Source organism: Colobus angolensis, unplaced genomic scaffold (assembly GCF_000951035.1).
Source record: "Colobus angolensis palliatus isolate OR3802 unplaced genomic scaffold, Cang.pa_1.0 Scaffold465, whole genome shotgun sequence".
NCBI lineage: Eukaryota > Metazoa > Chordata > Mammalia > Primates > Cercopithecidae > Colobus > Colobus angolensis.
Window position 1 is genome coordinate 1,737,639 of NW_012118099.1, and position 14,521 is coordinate 1,752,159.

At 38.5% G+C, this 14,521-nt stretch overlaps 1 protein-coding gene across 1 annotated transcript in view; it reads right to left on the reverse strand.

Moving 5' to 3' along the window:
• The window catches only part of EPB41L4A (erythrocyte membrane protein band 4.1 like 4A), a 256,390-nt gene that overhangs the window by 96,636 nt on the left and 145,233 nt on the right, over window positions 1–14,521 (reverse strand). The window contains exons 5-9 of the mRNA XM_011958280.1: window positions 7,586–7,683; window positions 6,244–6,364; window positions 3,818–3,905; window positions 1,228–1,316; window positions 566–629 (exon numbers count right to left, since the gene is read on the reverse strand). Coding sequence (XP_011813670.1) covers window positions 566–629; window positions 1,228–1,316; window positions 3,818–3,905; window positions 6,244–6,364; window positions 7,586–7,683 — 460 coding nt within the window. The remainder of the gene's footprint in view (window positions 1–565; window positions 630–1,227; window positions 1,317–3,817; window positions 3,906–6,243; window positions 6,365–7,585; window positions 7,684–14,521) is intronic.

Genomic DNA, 14,521 nt, shown 5'->3' on the forward strand with positions numbered 1-14,521 from the left:
TCCAGGCACTGACAAGTTTTGTGCCCATTACCCAAATACTCCCAGAGGACACTGCCAAGTTGCAAAGCAAAGGCCGGCATTTTTACATTCTTCCTTGAAAGCATCCAGAATTTCCATCTGGTTTGTCTATCACACTCAATAAGGGAAAGAGCAGAAGTGAGACTCCCAAAAGGTTGTTTAATTTACATTAGAGCAAAATTAGAACACATTTTGGCAGTCCTGAATGTAGGCTATACCCTTCTGATTATAACTCCTACCTTCTACCCTCACAGAGGGTACTGGAAAGCAAATTACACTAATAACAATGATCACCTCCTATTCTCTCCTCTGCCTTAGAAAAGTTTTGCTTTCCTTTGCTAAATCTAAAACGCCCATTTCTCCATTACTCTCTCATTCACTTCTGTTCACTTCCCTTTCCTTCCTTGAGAAGTTGTGATGTGAGTTAATTAACCTGGCTCCGTGCAGAAGCAGCTGAAGAAAATATTTCTTCACAATGTCTTTTAAGCTATAAATGAACACAGAAGACACCTCCCTTCTAATTTAAGCTAAGGGCTTGGAAACTTACATCTTTTCCCAGTACTCTGAGTTCAAACTGAGTCTCCTTGAAGTGAACCTTTGTAATCCGAGGCCTAAAAAACAAAGCAGATGTTGTTGTTGCTGTTTTTAAGTATTAACCTTTCAGAAAATCAGGGAAGTGTCCAGTGGAAAAAGATTGGTGAATACTGGCTCCTTTATATACTGCTCCATACCCAGTACATACAGGGACAGAGAGAGTTCCCCATAAACCCTAACGCAAACTACATTCTCATTGTCCTATGCTTTTCCACTAAATGCACAATGACCTTGGAATCCCCACATTGTGGCAGTGCCACCTTCCCAAACACAGTACAGGGCCACGGGCTTCCCAATGTCTCCAACTCATCCCCATTTGGAGCTAAAAGTCAGAATAGTCCTGGATCCACAGTCCACCAGCACATACTGAAATGGGTGAGAAATCCTACTACACACAGCTCCCATGGAAAAGAGAGTCTAGAATCACAGTGTCTGAAATTTACAGAGAAAACATATACTGAGGTGCAACAGGAGAAAACTCACACCCAATTTCACTCATTTATTTACCAACCACTGGAAAAATACCTGTTTTCTTTTCCCCAACTCTTTCACTGACACAGAAGTCCCATAAGCCCAAAACACAGAATGCCAACTTTGTTTTCAAGCCATACCTACCAGAAATACTTCCCCACTTGCTTTTTATTCTTGTAGACAACAACACCAACTGGAGTTAATCCTAAGAAATACTCAGACTTGTTTTCTCCCTGCAAAAGCAAACATATGCCTATAACCACATATTCACATAAAATCTCTTTGTCAAACTATAATTGACCATACAAATATAATTTGTTACAATATTGGATTTAATTTTTGAAAGACATCAGTCTAGAAAGCTAGATACACTATGATAGTAGCTAACTTGTTGCTTATTTTTTCAAAGTTTTAAAAGAAACTTTCTGTTACTGTTCTTCATACTTGCTACTTCAGTTCATTAACATGAGCCTGGACTACCAGTCAGGACAATGGGACTTACCCAACTTTCCTTACACAGTGGTGTTAAACACTAGCAGCATATTAACTGGAATCACTCTGCAGCTTAAAATGCTGATTCCTGGGCACTACCAGAAACAGTTAAATCAGAATCTCTAATGAAGAGGCCAAAGTAGCAGAAAAAACACAGGAATCCAAGGTGATACTTCTGTGCAGTCAAAGACTGAGAACCACTGGCTTCTATCAAGGGTGCTTTTGAAATGGCTTGATTTATCTCTGATGTGGACGATCATGAAACCCACTTCGTCCCCACCCCAACTCTCTCTAGAAAGTTTAGGCAGTCGCCAGCAGACACACACTTGAATTTTCTGAAGTCTCCATCATGTTTCTTCCTACTTCTACCTATAACTTTAAGACTGCTCAAAAATGTAAACGTATAATCTCTTCTGGTAAAGACTAGAGAACCCTTATTTTCAGGCAATAATAAATCCAAATTTTAAAAATAGAATCTTAAAACGAAAAAATCACAGAGTGGGTACCAAGGACATGCACGGAACTGTTTGTGATAATGTTATTTCTACTCTAAGATAAACGGTAACCTGCAAAATTATATTCACAAAGAACATAAAGCAACACATTTGGAAGAATACTTGCCGATGCCCACTTTTCAGTTCTTAAAATTCAAACCTTAAAGGAATCCACTGAAGAATCTAATAAATCTAGCTCATTTGCCATAAATTTCTACCATCAACAAAAGGTGATTTCTAATTAGGAAAACATTATACAAATGTAGAAGCATTTCACAGAAGACTCTCTTTATAAATTTCCTATAGAATGTTTTCTTTTAAAAACTGAAAAACCTAACAAGATTAATGTAGCTAAAGGGAGGGAAGGGAAAACAATAATGATTCTACAGTTTTAGCAGTATAAGGACAGTGCTATGAAGCATTTAATGACCTAACGAAACTGGAATATAATATATCAGGGAACTACTTCTTCCCCCAAATCTATAGCTTTTATTGCCACATTAAACGGGAGTGCTTCTAACTGTAAAAATAATAAGATATTGTTTCTTCTTGGAGGAAATGCTAATGAGCAAAAGACATGCACAAAATGAATGCATGAATGTTATTTGCACTAGAGAAACTTTTATTAGGGTTCTTTAAAAACTGAGTTCCATAATCCAATTGATAAAAAAAAAAATCAGTCTATAAATACTCTTCAGCAATTCATTTCCTATAAAGAATAAAGTACCTGGCTCATTTTCTCAAATAAAATTTAACTACTGCTACCCATACTCCTCTTAATTCAAAGACAAAGGCATTCTAATCTCATTGGCATAGAACGATCATTTGGTAGCCTAAGAGAAGTAGCTCAAAGGTTAAAACCCAGATCCAGAACACTCAGTGCAGATTCAGTGTAATTGCTCACTGACTACTATTCAGCAAGTTTTCATAAACCACTGAAAAAAATCTGGAAAAATATTTCTATTCATGCAATGATACCTATAGTAGGTGGTAACCCTCATATTAACAGAATTAGCAGTAGTTGCGCCTGGCCTATTGCCTAATGCCTACTTTACCTGGCAAGTGACTATATTTGTGTTTTGCTGCCATAAAATCTATTTCTTGAAAAATCCTCCTGTTTTCTGTCTAATACAGTCAATTATACATCTTTTTGTTTGTTTGTTTGTTTTTGTTTGAGATGGAGTCTTGCTCTGTTGCCAGGCTGGAGTGCAGGGGCACGATCTCAGCTCACTGCAGTCTCTGCCTCCCAGGTTCAAGCCATTCTCCTGTCTCAGCCTCCTGAGTAGCTGGGATTACAGGCACTCGCGACCACGCCAGCTAATTTTTGTATTTTTAGTAGCGACAGTGTTTCGCTGTGTTGGCCAGGCTGGTCTCAAACTCCTGACGTCAGGTGATCTGCTCACCTCGGTCTCCCCAAGTGCTGGGACTACAGGCGTGAGCCACCACGCCCGGCCTATACATCACTTTTATATTGTTTTGATGTTTAGCTAAGCCCTTTGGATATGTTATCCAGATTGTGTTTTCAAGCCCACTTAATTGTTTTCTACACATGGAAATATAATCACATATTTTTATGCAAAACGCATTAGGGTTTAATCCACACAAGAGCTGCTTTGTGTTAGAAAAACATAGATAAAAAAGTATCATCTGCTTGCTAAACAACAGAACTGCAACTTTCCTTTGGGAGTCTCAGTGACTTTTTAAGAAAAATGTCATCAGCTTAAAACATTTTGTGTTATGTTACTCACATAGACGGGATGGAGGTCAACGCCATACATCTCCAGGGATTTGGCAGTCCTCAAGTAATTCAGCTCAGCCTCAGAAGGAGCCTGACCCCTACACCCAGCACAAAAACAAAGAGCCTTATTTTACAGCAGCTACTGCACTTACAGGGATGCAAACTATCTTCATTGTATTCACTGGGAAAACAAATAATACTTTTTACTAATGCAAACATAAGTCCTTGTATTTCAAGAAGGCCTTTGCTTCTTGGTGACAAAATTTTATACTCTGAAGTAATACTTACATTAATTTCATTTACCAAATCCATTCTGGCTCATTATAGCCTATCCCCAATGTCCCAGCATATATTAAAAATTCTCAGTTTCAGAAACTCCTAAAGAGGTTATTGAGAATACAAGCACTCAAATTAAACAGCATTCCCTTCACAAAGAGTAAAATGTCTCTGGGCAGCAGCAGTTCTCCATCGAAAGCAAAGGGAACTAGAGCAGTGGTCGGTAGGAGGAAGAGAATGGGGCCGCCACCACCCAGCTGGGGTCATATCAAGATCTCCTGAGCACATGTGTAGTTTGAAAATACATTGATTAACGTACAGAGATTGTAAAAATGTTTGTCATTTTTTAAATACAGAGTACAGAATTCTTCCCAAAATCTTCATTGGTGGTAATATAAAGAAAACAGCATTCATTCCTGATGAGGGTGAACATCAGCCAGAAATCTGTACAGAAGAGTTAAACATGCATGTGCAAGCGAGTGTGTGTGTGTGAGACAGAGAGAGAGAGAGGGATTGAGATTTTAATAGATAACCAAAGGAGGCCGAATCTTAAAACTTAAGAAATCCTGCAGTGACATATTTCATTTCAGCCACAATGCACTGGAAAACCACCAACATACCATACTTTTGAAATCCAAGAAGAATGTTCATCAAATTAGACACACTACACTTTGATCAAGCTTTATTCTTAGAAATAACAGTCACACTGTCAACACTATCATGTAAAACACATGAGAGCCTTCACCCAAAACTCCTTGATAATTTCAGTATATAATTGTGCTTTGAAACCCCTAGTAGAATCAGTACTCTCAGAATGTGCCAAACACACTGCCCTTCCTAACATTATAACAAGCACTCTCTGAGCATCTACTTCAGCAAAATCTGAAAATGAAGGACTCTACAATCAAGTTGGAGAGCCTTCTAGTGCATGCTAATACAACACAGAGGGCCTCTTTCTCTGATTGCAATTCAGCAGCTGACTTCTACTTCTACACTCACTGAAAGGGATCCTTTAGGCAAACATTTTTTTGTGACCAGATTAATTCTACATTTTTTCTTTCTTTCTTTTTTTTTTTGAGATGGAGTTTCGCTCTTGTTGCCCAGGCCCTGAGTGCAATAGTGCAATCTCGACTCACTGCAACCTCCACTTCCCGGGGTTCAAGCGATTCTCCAGCCTCAGCCTCCCAAGTAACTGGGATTACAGGCACATGCCACCACACCCAGCTAATTTTTGTATTTTTAGTAGAGACGGGGTTTCACCATTTTGGCCAGGCTGTTCTCAAACTCCTGACCTGAGGTGATCTACCTGCCTCAGCCTCCCAAAGTGCCAGGATTACAGGTGTAAGTCACCATGCCCAGCCATTTTTTTTTTTTTTCCCTTAACTATAATAGATCTGAAACCAAGCATATTCAAGAGGGAATGTTACATAACAGGGAATAAAACAATGTTAACCAGTGTAAAGAATTTAACCAAAATAACTATAATGAAATTATAAATTCAATGCTATAGGCCATGAATTGAAAATCCTACTAGGGGAATGTGTCTACTCCCAGAAATGCATGTGGTGTTAACACAATACCCTCAAAGGTTCCACACTGGCATCATCACTATTTCCAGACTCATTGCTATGGCCTGAATAGGACTTGGCTTATAACTGTGAAGAACTGGGATACTTCAGACAGAGGAAACATTGAAGAATATATTAATGCATTTATGGTTAAAAATTGTTGTGATTAAAAATTATATTTATAGTTGAAAGATTAATTTCACAAGATCCTGGTGACCGAAAAAAAAAAAAAAAAGACGGCAAAATCTAGTATTTACAGAATGATTCCACTATGTGATATCATAAATACATGAACCTATGTACGACAGATTTTCTCTATGGGAAATTGTACACAGAAAGAGATGTCTGAAAGGCCATTGACCAAAAACATGGTAACTTTACATACTGAAATTACTTTCTCCTTTACACTTTTAAAATTACTGAAGTTTTCAATGAGCATTTTAGAGTTAAAAGTAGTTAAACTATACAAAAAGGAGTATTAGAATATTAAACGCACAGGTGAAGAATTTATCATTCTAGAAACTTTTCTCATGCATATCAGAAGATGATGACTGATGGATGATGCTATAAGACACAGTGTCATGATTCTTACATTAGAGTCTTATGAATCCTTTCTATGGCTTCTTCAAGTTCTTCCTTCTGGTCAGGAACAAACCGGTACTCAGATACATATCCTGTAGTATGTTTATATGGGTCATAATCTCCAAGCTCCGCTAAAAAAGAAAGATATCATAGTTTTTTCCATTTCAGGAAAATAGTCCTTAAAATACAGAAATAAAATATTCTTAATATGCTTAAACATTTTTTCAAATGTCTTATTAAAATTCACATATAAGACAACTAAATAATTTTACTAAAACAACTCTGATGAGCATATATGGATGGTAGCAACAAATTCTGGACTTAAAAACAGAAGTTCTATATTTTTGCATTCCCAAAGACTATAATTATATCATCGTTTTTACTTCAATTACTCTTAACAATGTATGTGAAGTAAAATGTTGTAAAACAGCATTTCAAGTACAAACACTAGAAATGCTCGAAGTGAAAAACACCCATAACCTCAATATATCCTCTCAGATAATGACACCAATAGTACATGTGATTCAATACATCTTTGCCTGAAATAATGATCATGGGAATGCAACACAATGCTGCACATATCCCATTACAATTTACACAAAGAAGCAAAATGATAGCAGACAGCCCACTATATTACTCCTATACAAATGCTTCTCCTTATGTTAATCTACCTTGCAGCCCCAACCCAGCTCATCTATATGACATTTTTCCTCGCATATTTCTTCTAGATTATTTTTAGTCTGCAAGTGTCACAAGGGCAAGGACCATGCTATCTTATTCTCCCCACATCTAGCTTGATTCTTAGAAGGTGTCCAATCGTTACTGGAAGTAGTCTCAGCCTCACTCTCTAAAATGACAATGCACCCTGGAGCCACCCCACACAGCCACCATATTAACATGAAGAGCTGCAGAGCACTGAGCTCAACACCCATGCCACACGCTGAACCTAGTGATGGCACCTGGCCATGCAGACTCTTCACAACAGCAGTGCAGGAGCAATGGGATCTCTGACACATAGAAGCTTGGGTGAAGGTGTGGGGAGGAGAATCGATGAATTCAGATGAGATGTAGATAGAACAGATTGTTAGACCCTCTACCTAATCAAGAATCAGTGCTATTCCAGTGACTAAACCTCCATACAGCCTACCATAAGGGATTTGTACTTGGCTCCATTTTTACCTCTTCCGAAGAAACACTGAACAAAACTTGAATTCCAAATAAATTCATTTTTTTTTTTTTTTTGCAAAATCTCATGGATTTCTAAGAAGAGTTTTAGTATGTAAACTCGCTTTTAAAAATGCAAATACTTTCTCCAGATATTTCTGAGGCAAATATGTTTAAGTGGCACCTACACTGGATGGCATACGCTCCCAGCTGAGCAGCAGTGTTGACGGGACAGGGCAGGCGGCCCTGAAGGACATCTTGTTTCACCTGCAAGAAAAACTGATATCTAAAAGAGAAACAAAAAGAGAGATTAACGATCTCTTACGCTACTCAAACTTGATATTTTAGACCCTACTCAAACCTGATGTTTTAGACCCTGATAATCAAGGTTAACAACCAATCACCTTCAATTAAAATAAAGCCACCCCCCACACTTGTGTGAGGGGCTGTTGAGTGAACAGGAACTACTCAAACATACCTTACAGAGGCAATACAGGGTTGTGGCTAAAAAGTGCGGCTTTCAAGTTCAACTGCTTGGCTTACTTCCCAGCCCCGGCATTCACTACCTCTGTAGCCTTGGGCTGCTGCTTAACCTCTCCAATAGCCAGCCTCCCCCACCTGCAAAACTGGAACAGTTGATAGCATTCACCTCACAGGGTGAATGCAAAGGATAACTCCAAGCTCTTTTAAGCTATCATTACTGCCACCACCACCACAACATGCTCTTACTGGGAGGAATAAATCACAAAGACCCAACCTATATTACATAACACTCTGCCTATTATCTGCTCATTCCAAGTTGCCAAAAGAAAACCTGTTATAACAGCAATGCCATGCACTGTTCTTAATACTATATGATAACTCATCCTAATTAATTTATGTATAATAACTTAGGTTAAGACTTTAAAAATGAAGTCAGTACTATTATTTTCTCCATTGTGCAGATGAGAAAACTGATAGACTCAGAGGGGAAATAACTTGTCCAGGACCTCACAACGAATTAGGCAGCAGAGTGAGAGCTAGAACCCAAGCAATCTGACCCTAGAACTCTCTCAATCAGGATGATATGTAACTTTGATTAGTTTTGTTTTCTTATTCAGCTATTCTGCCAGTGGACTGAGATGGGCCAGAGGTTTATGAACCAACATAATTAACCATCCACATCATCCTTGGATGCTAGCACTTACACACACACACACACACTGTCACACACTTTAGCCTGTCCTTTTGTGACTTCTGTTTTATAAGGTGACTCGATGTCATTGGGAAGGGTAGAAAAAAACAAAGGAAATGAACTATAATAATCAGTTATGATAAATATCTCTTCTCCAAATGCTCACAACCAAAGCCCTTAGTGAGGAAATGTTACATTTGTGTTAGCTATTAGATGCTGCATTGATTATTTCAAAAAGATCGGTATCAACTTTGATTGCAACCACATGTTTCAGAGAAAATTTGTTCAATGTCCCATGTTTCCCCACTGCCCATTTCAGTAAGTGGCACCCCCACCTTCAGCTGTCCAAGTAAAATAAACCTGGGAACAATGTGTAATCATCTCTGGCACCCACATTCAATCACCAAATATGCTGTTTCTGAAATCTATACTCCTCTCGATCCCCTAGACCAGGTCACTCTCTCCTAAATTTCTAAAACCTCCTCCTAACTGTTCTGCCATCACTCATACTTACTTTCCTTCCAAACCTCCCAAGAGGTAAGTAGGTTCTTAAGATGAAAACAGGATCATGTCACTCTTTCAGTTGAAAAAAAAAAAAAAAAAACACCTCAAAAGACTTCCCTTTGCCTTTAGGATAAAGTTCAAGCTCCTTAAGATAGCTTGTAAGACTGACTTCTTACTTCTGCTTAATTCTTGGGCCACTTCTTGCCACTGATCAGTGACCACCCTGTTCCATAATTTGCACACCTTTTCCCAACCCTATTTAACTATTTTCAATTCCCTGAATGTTCATCTGAGCTATTAAATCCACTTGATAATGATCATCTGTGCTCCTCTTGGAGAAGAGAAAAGTAGAGTCAAGTAAAATTAGGAGAACTTAAATACAAAACCTTATAAACAAGGGTGGGCGTGGTGGCTCACACCTGTAATCCCAGTACTTTGGGAGGTTGAGGTAAGTGGATCACCTGAGATCAGGAGTTTAAGACCAGCCAGGCCAACATGGTGAAACCCTTTCTCTATTAAAAATACAAAAGTTAGGAATGGTGGCGCATGTCTGTGTCCCAGCTACTTGGGATGTTGAGGCAGGAGAAATCACTTGAACCCAGGAGGTGGAGGTTGCCATGAGCTGAGATTGCGCCACTGCACCCCAGCCTGGGTGACAGAGCAAGACTCTGTCTCAAAACAAACAAACAAACAAACAAACAAAACCTTATAAACAAAAGAGACAACTGTGAGAATTATCACTGCTTGCTGCTGGAAACTTGCACTTTACTGCACCCTCCTCCTTCTCTATTGGCATCTTCAAATTTCTTTTCCTGAAGTGTATTTTTTAAAGAAAGGGGTCAGAGATGCAAGTGTCTCTTTCTCTATTAAGACTTTGAGACTGTGCATGGTGGTTCCCACCTGTAATCCCAGTACTTTGGGAGGCTGTGGAAAGAGGACAGCTTGAGGCCAGGAGTTTGAGACAGCGTGGGCAATATAGTGATACCCCCATCTCTACAAAAAATAAATTAGCCAGGCTTGGGGGTATATGCATGCAGTCACAGCTACTTGGGAGGCTGAGGCAGAAGGATCGTCTGAGCCCAGAAGGTTGAGGTTGCAGTGAGCCGTAACTGCACCACTGCACTCCAGACTGGGCAACAGAGTAAGACCTTCTCTCAAAAAAAAGAAAAAAAAAAAGACTTTAACATCTGACTAGACCATCAAATCTTTTGCCAAATACAGAAATGATAGACATCTGCTTCAAAGACAAAAGGAGAGGAACAGAGGAACAGAGAGATTAAAAATATATAGTAGAAAACAAAGGGCTGAAACACAGACAAACAGATACAAAGAAACAGGAGCCACATCACATTGGCAACTGCATTCCTAGTATCTAGGGCTCAGCACATTGGAGTTGTTTAATAAATACTTGTTGATTTGCAAGTTGGCTACATGGATAAACAGAGAGACAAAATTCTAAAAACTGGGAACATTATTTGCTGTCTCTGAGAAATTCATAAAGAAAAAAAACATCTATTCAAACTTCCCTGGTTAGCCTGCCCTTTAAAGATATCACAGATCTTTAACTCCCTGCATTTAAAAAAAAACACATCAAAAATTGAAAGCAAACTATTTTTAATTTAAAACTTGATTTTTATTATATCTAGCATCTTACTAGAGTCATGAGGCAAATTTGTGATAAAGTAAAATCACATTTTCATATGCTAAACATTTTATAGTGTCTCAGGGCCTATTTTAAGTTAACTATATATTGCTTATTTTGTATATTTTATGGGGCTTATAGTAAATTTAATATTTTATTTAAATTAGAGCAAGTTAGAGTTGCTGAGTCTTTCCTTCTGTGTCATTCTGATTAAAGCTATGATTGAATGCTTGAGTCCTTGTTTATCTTTGGCTTTAATTAGGATGAACCTATGTGCCAGTTTGCCTAGGAGAGTACTAATTTATGCCTATTATGAATATATAATTATTAATAACTCACTTCATCATTCTCTAAAGTGTCAAAGTTTGGACAATAAATTATACTGTGACTCTAGTTATACTGTACCATACTGGGGGAAAAATGCTAACTAAAAATATCTACTTAACAAGGAAGTTTCCAGAATACATTGTGGTATACAGCAGAGGCTTCATGAAGCAGTTTCTGGTTACCTCCTTTTGTAAACTAACAAACCGATGTATATGCACTGCCCCTGAGACTTTGATTTCTAGGTGGGGAGGAGTGTTCTGTCTTCCACTCTATCTGTACTTAACACGCCACCACCACCAGTACAACACAAGAGACAGGCCTGAAATGTTGGCCTCACAGTTTTCTATTTATCTAATGTGTGTTGAAAATAGCTAAACTGATACCAAGGATGTATAAGTCGTTGAGATCCATTAACAATTTAGCAATTCGAGGCAAGAAGAACAGACAAGGACTTTCTTAAAGAAGGGGTAGAGAGACAGAAGCTCAAAACAGAAGGCTCCTGTGACATTCCTGGCCAAAAACAGTCACGAATGCTCATACCAAAGAATCCTACAGTGCACCTTCTAATGATGTGAGACCCTGCTGAGAAAACTGAAGGAGGTAGGGACAGGGAGGAGTTTGATTTCAGGTGATAGGTGAATGTGAAACAGGAGAATCTAGAGGAGAGTACCAACCTATACAGAGGTAATAAGGAGCGTGATCGTTACCTTCATCCCACAAAGAGCAGGAACACAGCTTTTTATCTAACCGGTCTTGATAAAATTTAAATGTGAGAGTCAAAGGGAAACATTTAAATCATAACACAATATTAAATAATGCAGAAAAATGGCACACAGGACTTAGCAGAAAAACAGTAGAGAAAAATCATAACTCTTTCACCTCTAAAGTTGAAAACCAATGATGAAAATATGGAAACAAATAGCAGTAACATCACCTTACATTTAGATAGTCCTTTAAAGCTCACAAAGTCCTTTCACTTCCATAAGAAAATGTAACCTTCAACTCTGAGGTAGATGAGGACCATTACCTTCAGTGAAAGGAGGAGACAGGGACTCAGGAAGTAAGCATAGGACTGAAGGTCACACAGGAAGTGAAGAAGCTAAATAAAAAAAACTAACCTTCACCAAGGGAAGATTCTGGGTTGCAAAAAGAAGACAAGAACTTAATGTCAATCCTCAACAAAATGCTGTGAAATATTTTTTAAAAGACTAAGAAAAAAAATCAAACACCTGTTTTGAGACTCTAAAAAGTATTATGAATGAGTCATTTGGAAGTAACATTATTTTCTTTTTTTAGAAAGAGTTTTAAGATCCTTAAAAGTTCAGGGAAATTCCAATGGCATTTCAGATAGGGCTGTCAGCAAGACAACTGACAGATTTTCACTTCAGGCAGGCTGAAACCTGATCTTGCCCTGGTCACCACTGAATCTCCTTTTACTCAGCACACTGGAACATGGTACTCCAGATAGTTACAGAATGAAGTGTAAGTGCATTCTGTCTTGACATACAATTTCAAGAAATGCAGGCTAGAGGGGATAGTAAAATGATTCATAGTTAAATCAACACCTACAATAAGAAGGGTCTGATTACTGGATTGACTTAAACATGCAAGAAGACCTATCTCACGGCTCCAAGCTGGTCTTTTCCTAATGTCTTACTCAATAATTTGAAAACATAAAACAATAATCATTATTTCCATGTCAGCTACCTTTATCATTATTGAACACTTACATCTTTGCATTAGGGTAAGTACTTTGCAAGTATACTCTTACATATTCCTCCAAGCATCTTTTTGAAGAAATACTATAATGCCATTGCACGGATGAAAAAACTGAGACTTTACAAAAGGCTATGCAATCTTCTCAGGATTACAGAACTAGTGAATGACAAAGCAAGGATGCAGACCTTAGCCTTTCTGACTCCCAAGCCTGTCTTTCTAACCAATATATGTATTATACTTATCAAATCTGCGGAGGATACAGAGCTATGAAGGACACACAGTACAGGGAAGGATGTCACGTTTTGAATTAGAACTGAAAATCAGTTTAACAGACCTCCTGAGAACACACATTATTTACAGTACTAATAAAGAAAAGAGAGATCAGATTTATTCTGTATAGACCATCAGGGAATTATTTCTTACTGAATTTCTTAGTGCTTTTCAAAGTAGGTTTCCTACCTAAAAGTGCTTAATAAGAAGCTGGTTGATGTATCAGAAATGTTCTACAAGGGTGGAGTTCAGAATATATGACCTCAAAGTCCCCCCAATTTCATTTACTTCAGAAAACACCTTAGAACACAAGCGGGGACTCCAAGTTGATGATTCTATTAACTTACATTTTTCATAATCTGCAACTTTATTTTTCTATCCCATTCATTCCAGATCTTTTTTCCTACATCAGTGTCCTTCTGAAATACTGCATATATTAACAGCATGACCATGTATATACCTGATAAGTTCCCTGTAGCATTATCTATTTTTTTTTTCTTTTTTTTTTTTGAGACAGAGTCTAGCTCTGTCACCTAGGCTGGGGTGCAGCGCCGCGATCTCGGCTCACTGCAACCTCCACCTCCCTGGTTCAATTCTCCTGCCTCAGCCTCCTGAGCAGGAGTAGCTGGAAGTACAGGAGTCCGCCACCACGCCCAGCTAATTTTTGTATTTTTTTAGTAGAGACAGGGTTTCACTGTGTTGGTCAGGCTGGTCTCAAACTCCTGACCTCATGATCCACCCACCTTGGCCTCCTAAAGCACTGGGATTACAAGCGTGAGCCACTGCGCCCAGCCCTAATTTTTTTAAAAAAGGAAACAATCTGGATGGCCAAAACATACAGTTAATTATGGAATACAATGCAGCAGTAAAAAGACTGGGTTACAGCACTTTGGGAAGCCGAGGTGGGCGAATCACCTGAGGTGAGGAGTTTGAGATCAGCCTGCCCAACATGGTAAAACACTGTTTCCACTAAAAATACAAAATATTAGCTGGGCGTGGTGGTGGGCACCTGTAATCCCGCTACTCGGGAGGCTGAGGCAGGAGAATTGCTTGAACTCAGGAGGTAGAGGTTGCAGTGAGCTGAGATCACACCACTGAACTCCAGCCTGGGCGACGAGTAAAACTCTGTCAAAAAAAAAAAAAAGGCTGGGTTAGATGGTGAAAGAGGCAATACAATATGTATGAAATAGTAACATGTCAAAAAAAACATACACACAAAAGATTATGTATAAGCATGTTTACGATAGCATGATAATTCATATCAAAAAATTACAGACAACCTAACAGCCAATGCAGAGTAGGCTAGCACAGTTTTCCAAAGAACTAAATTAAGATAAACACTCAACTTGAAAATGCTGGCAGAAGTATGTTCTTCCTTAAATAGCATGTATCTGGAGATTTTGCTTTTTGGTTTCAGTTCTTGCTTTTGCCAAAATTATCTCATGTGACTCCTCTTTTTCAGGTCCATTAATGGTAATACATTCATGT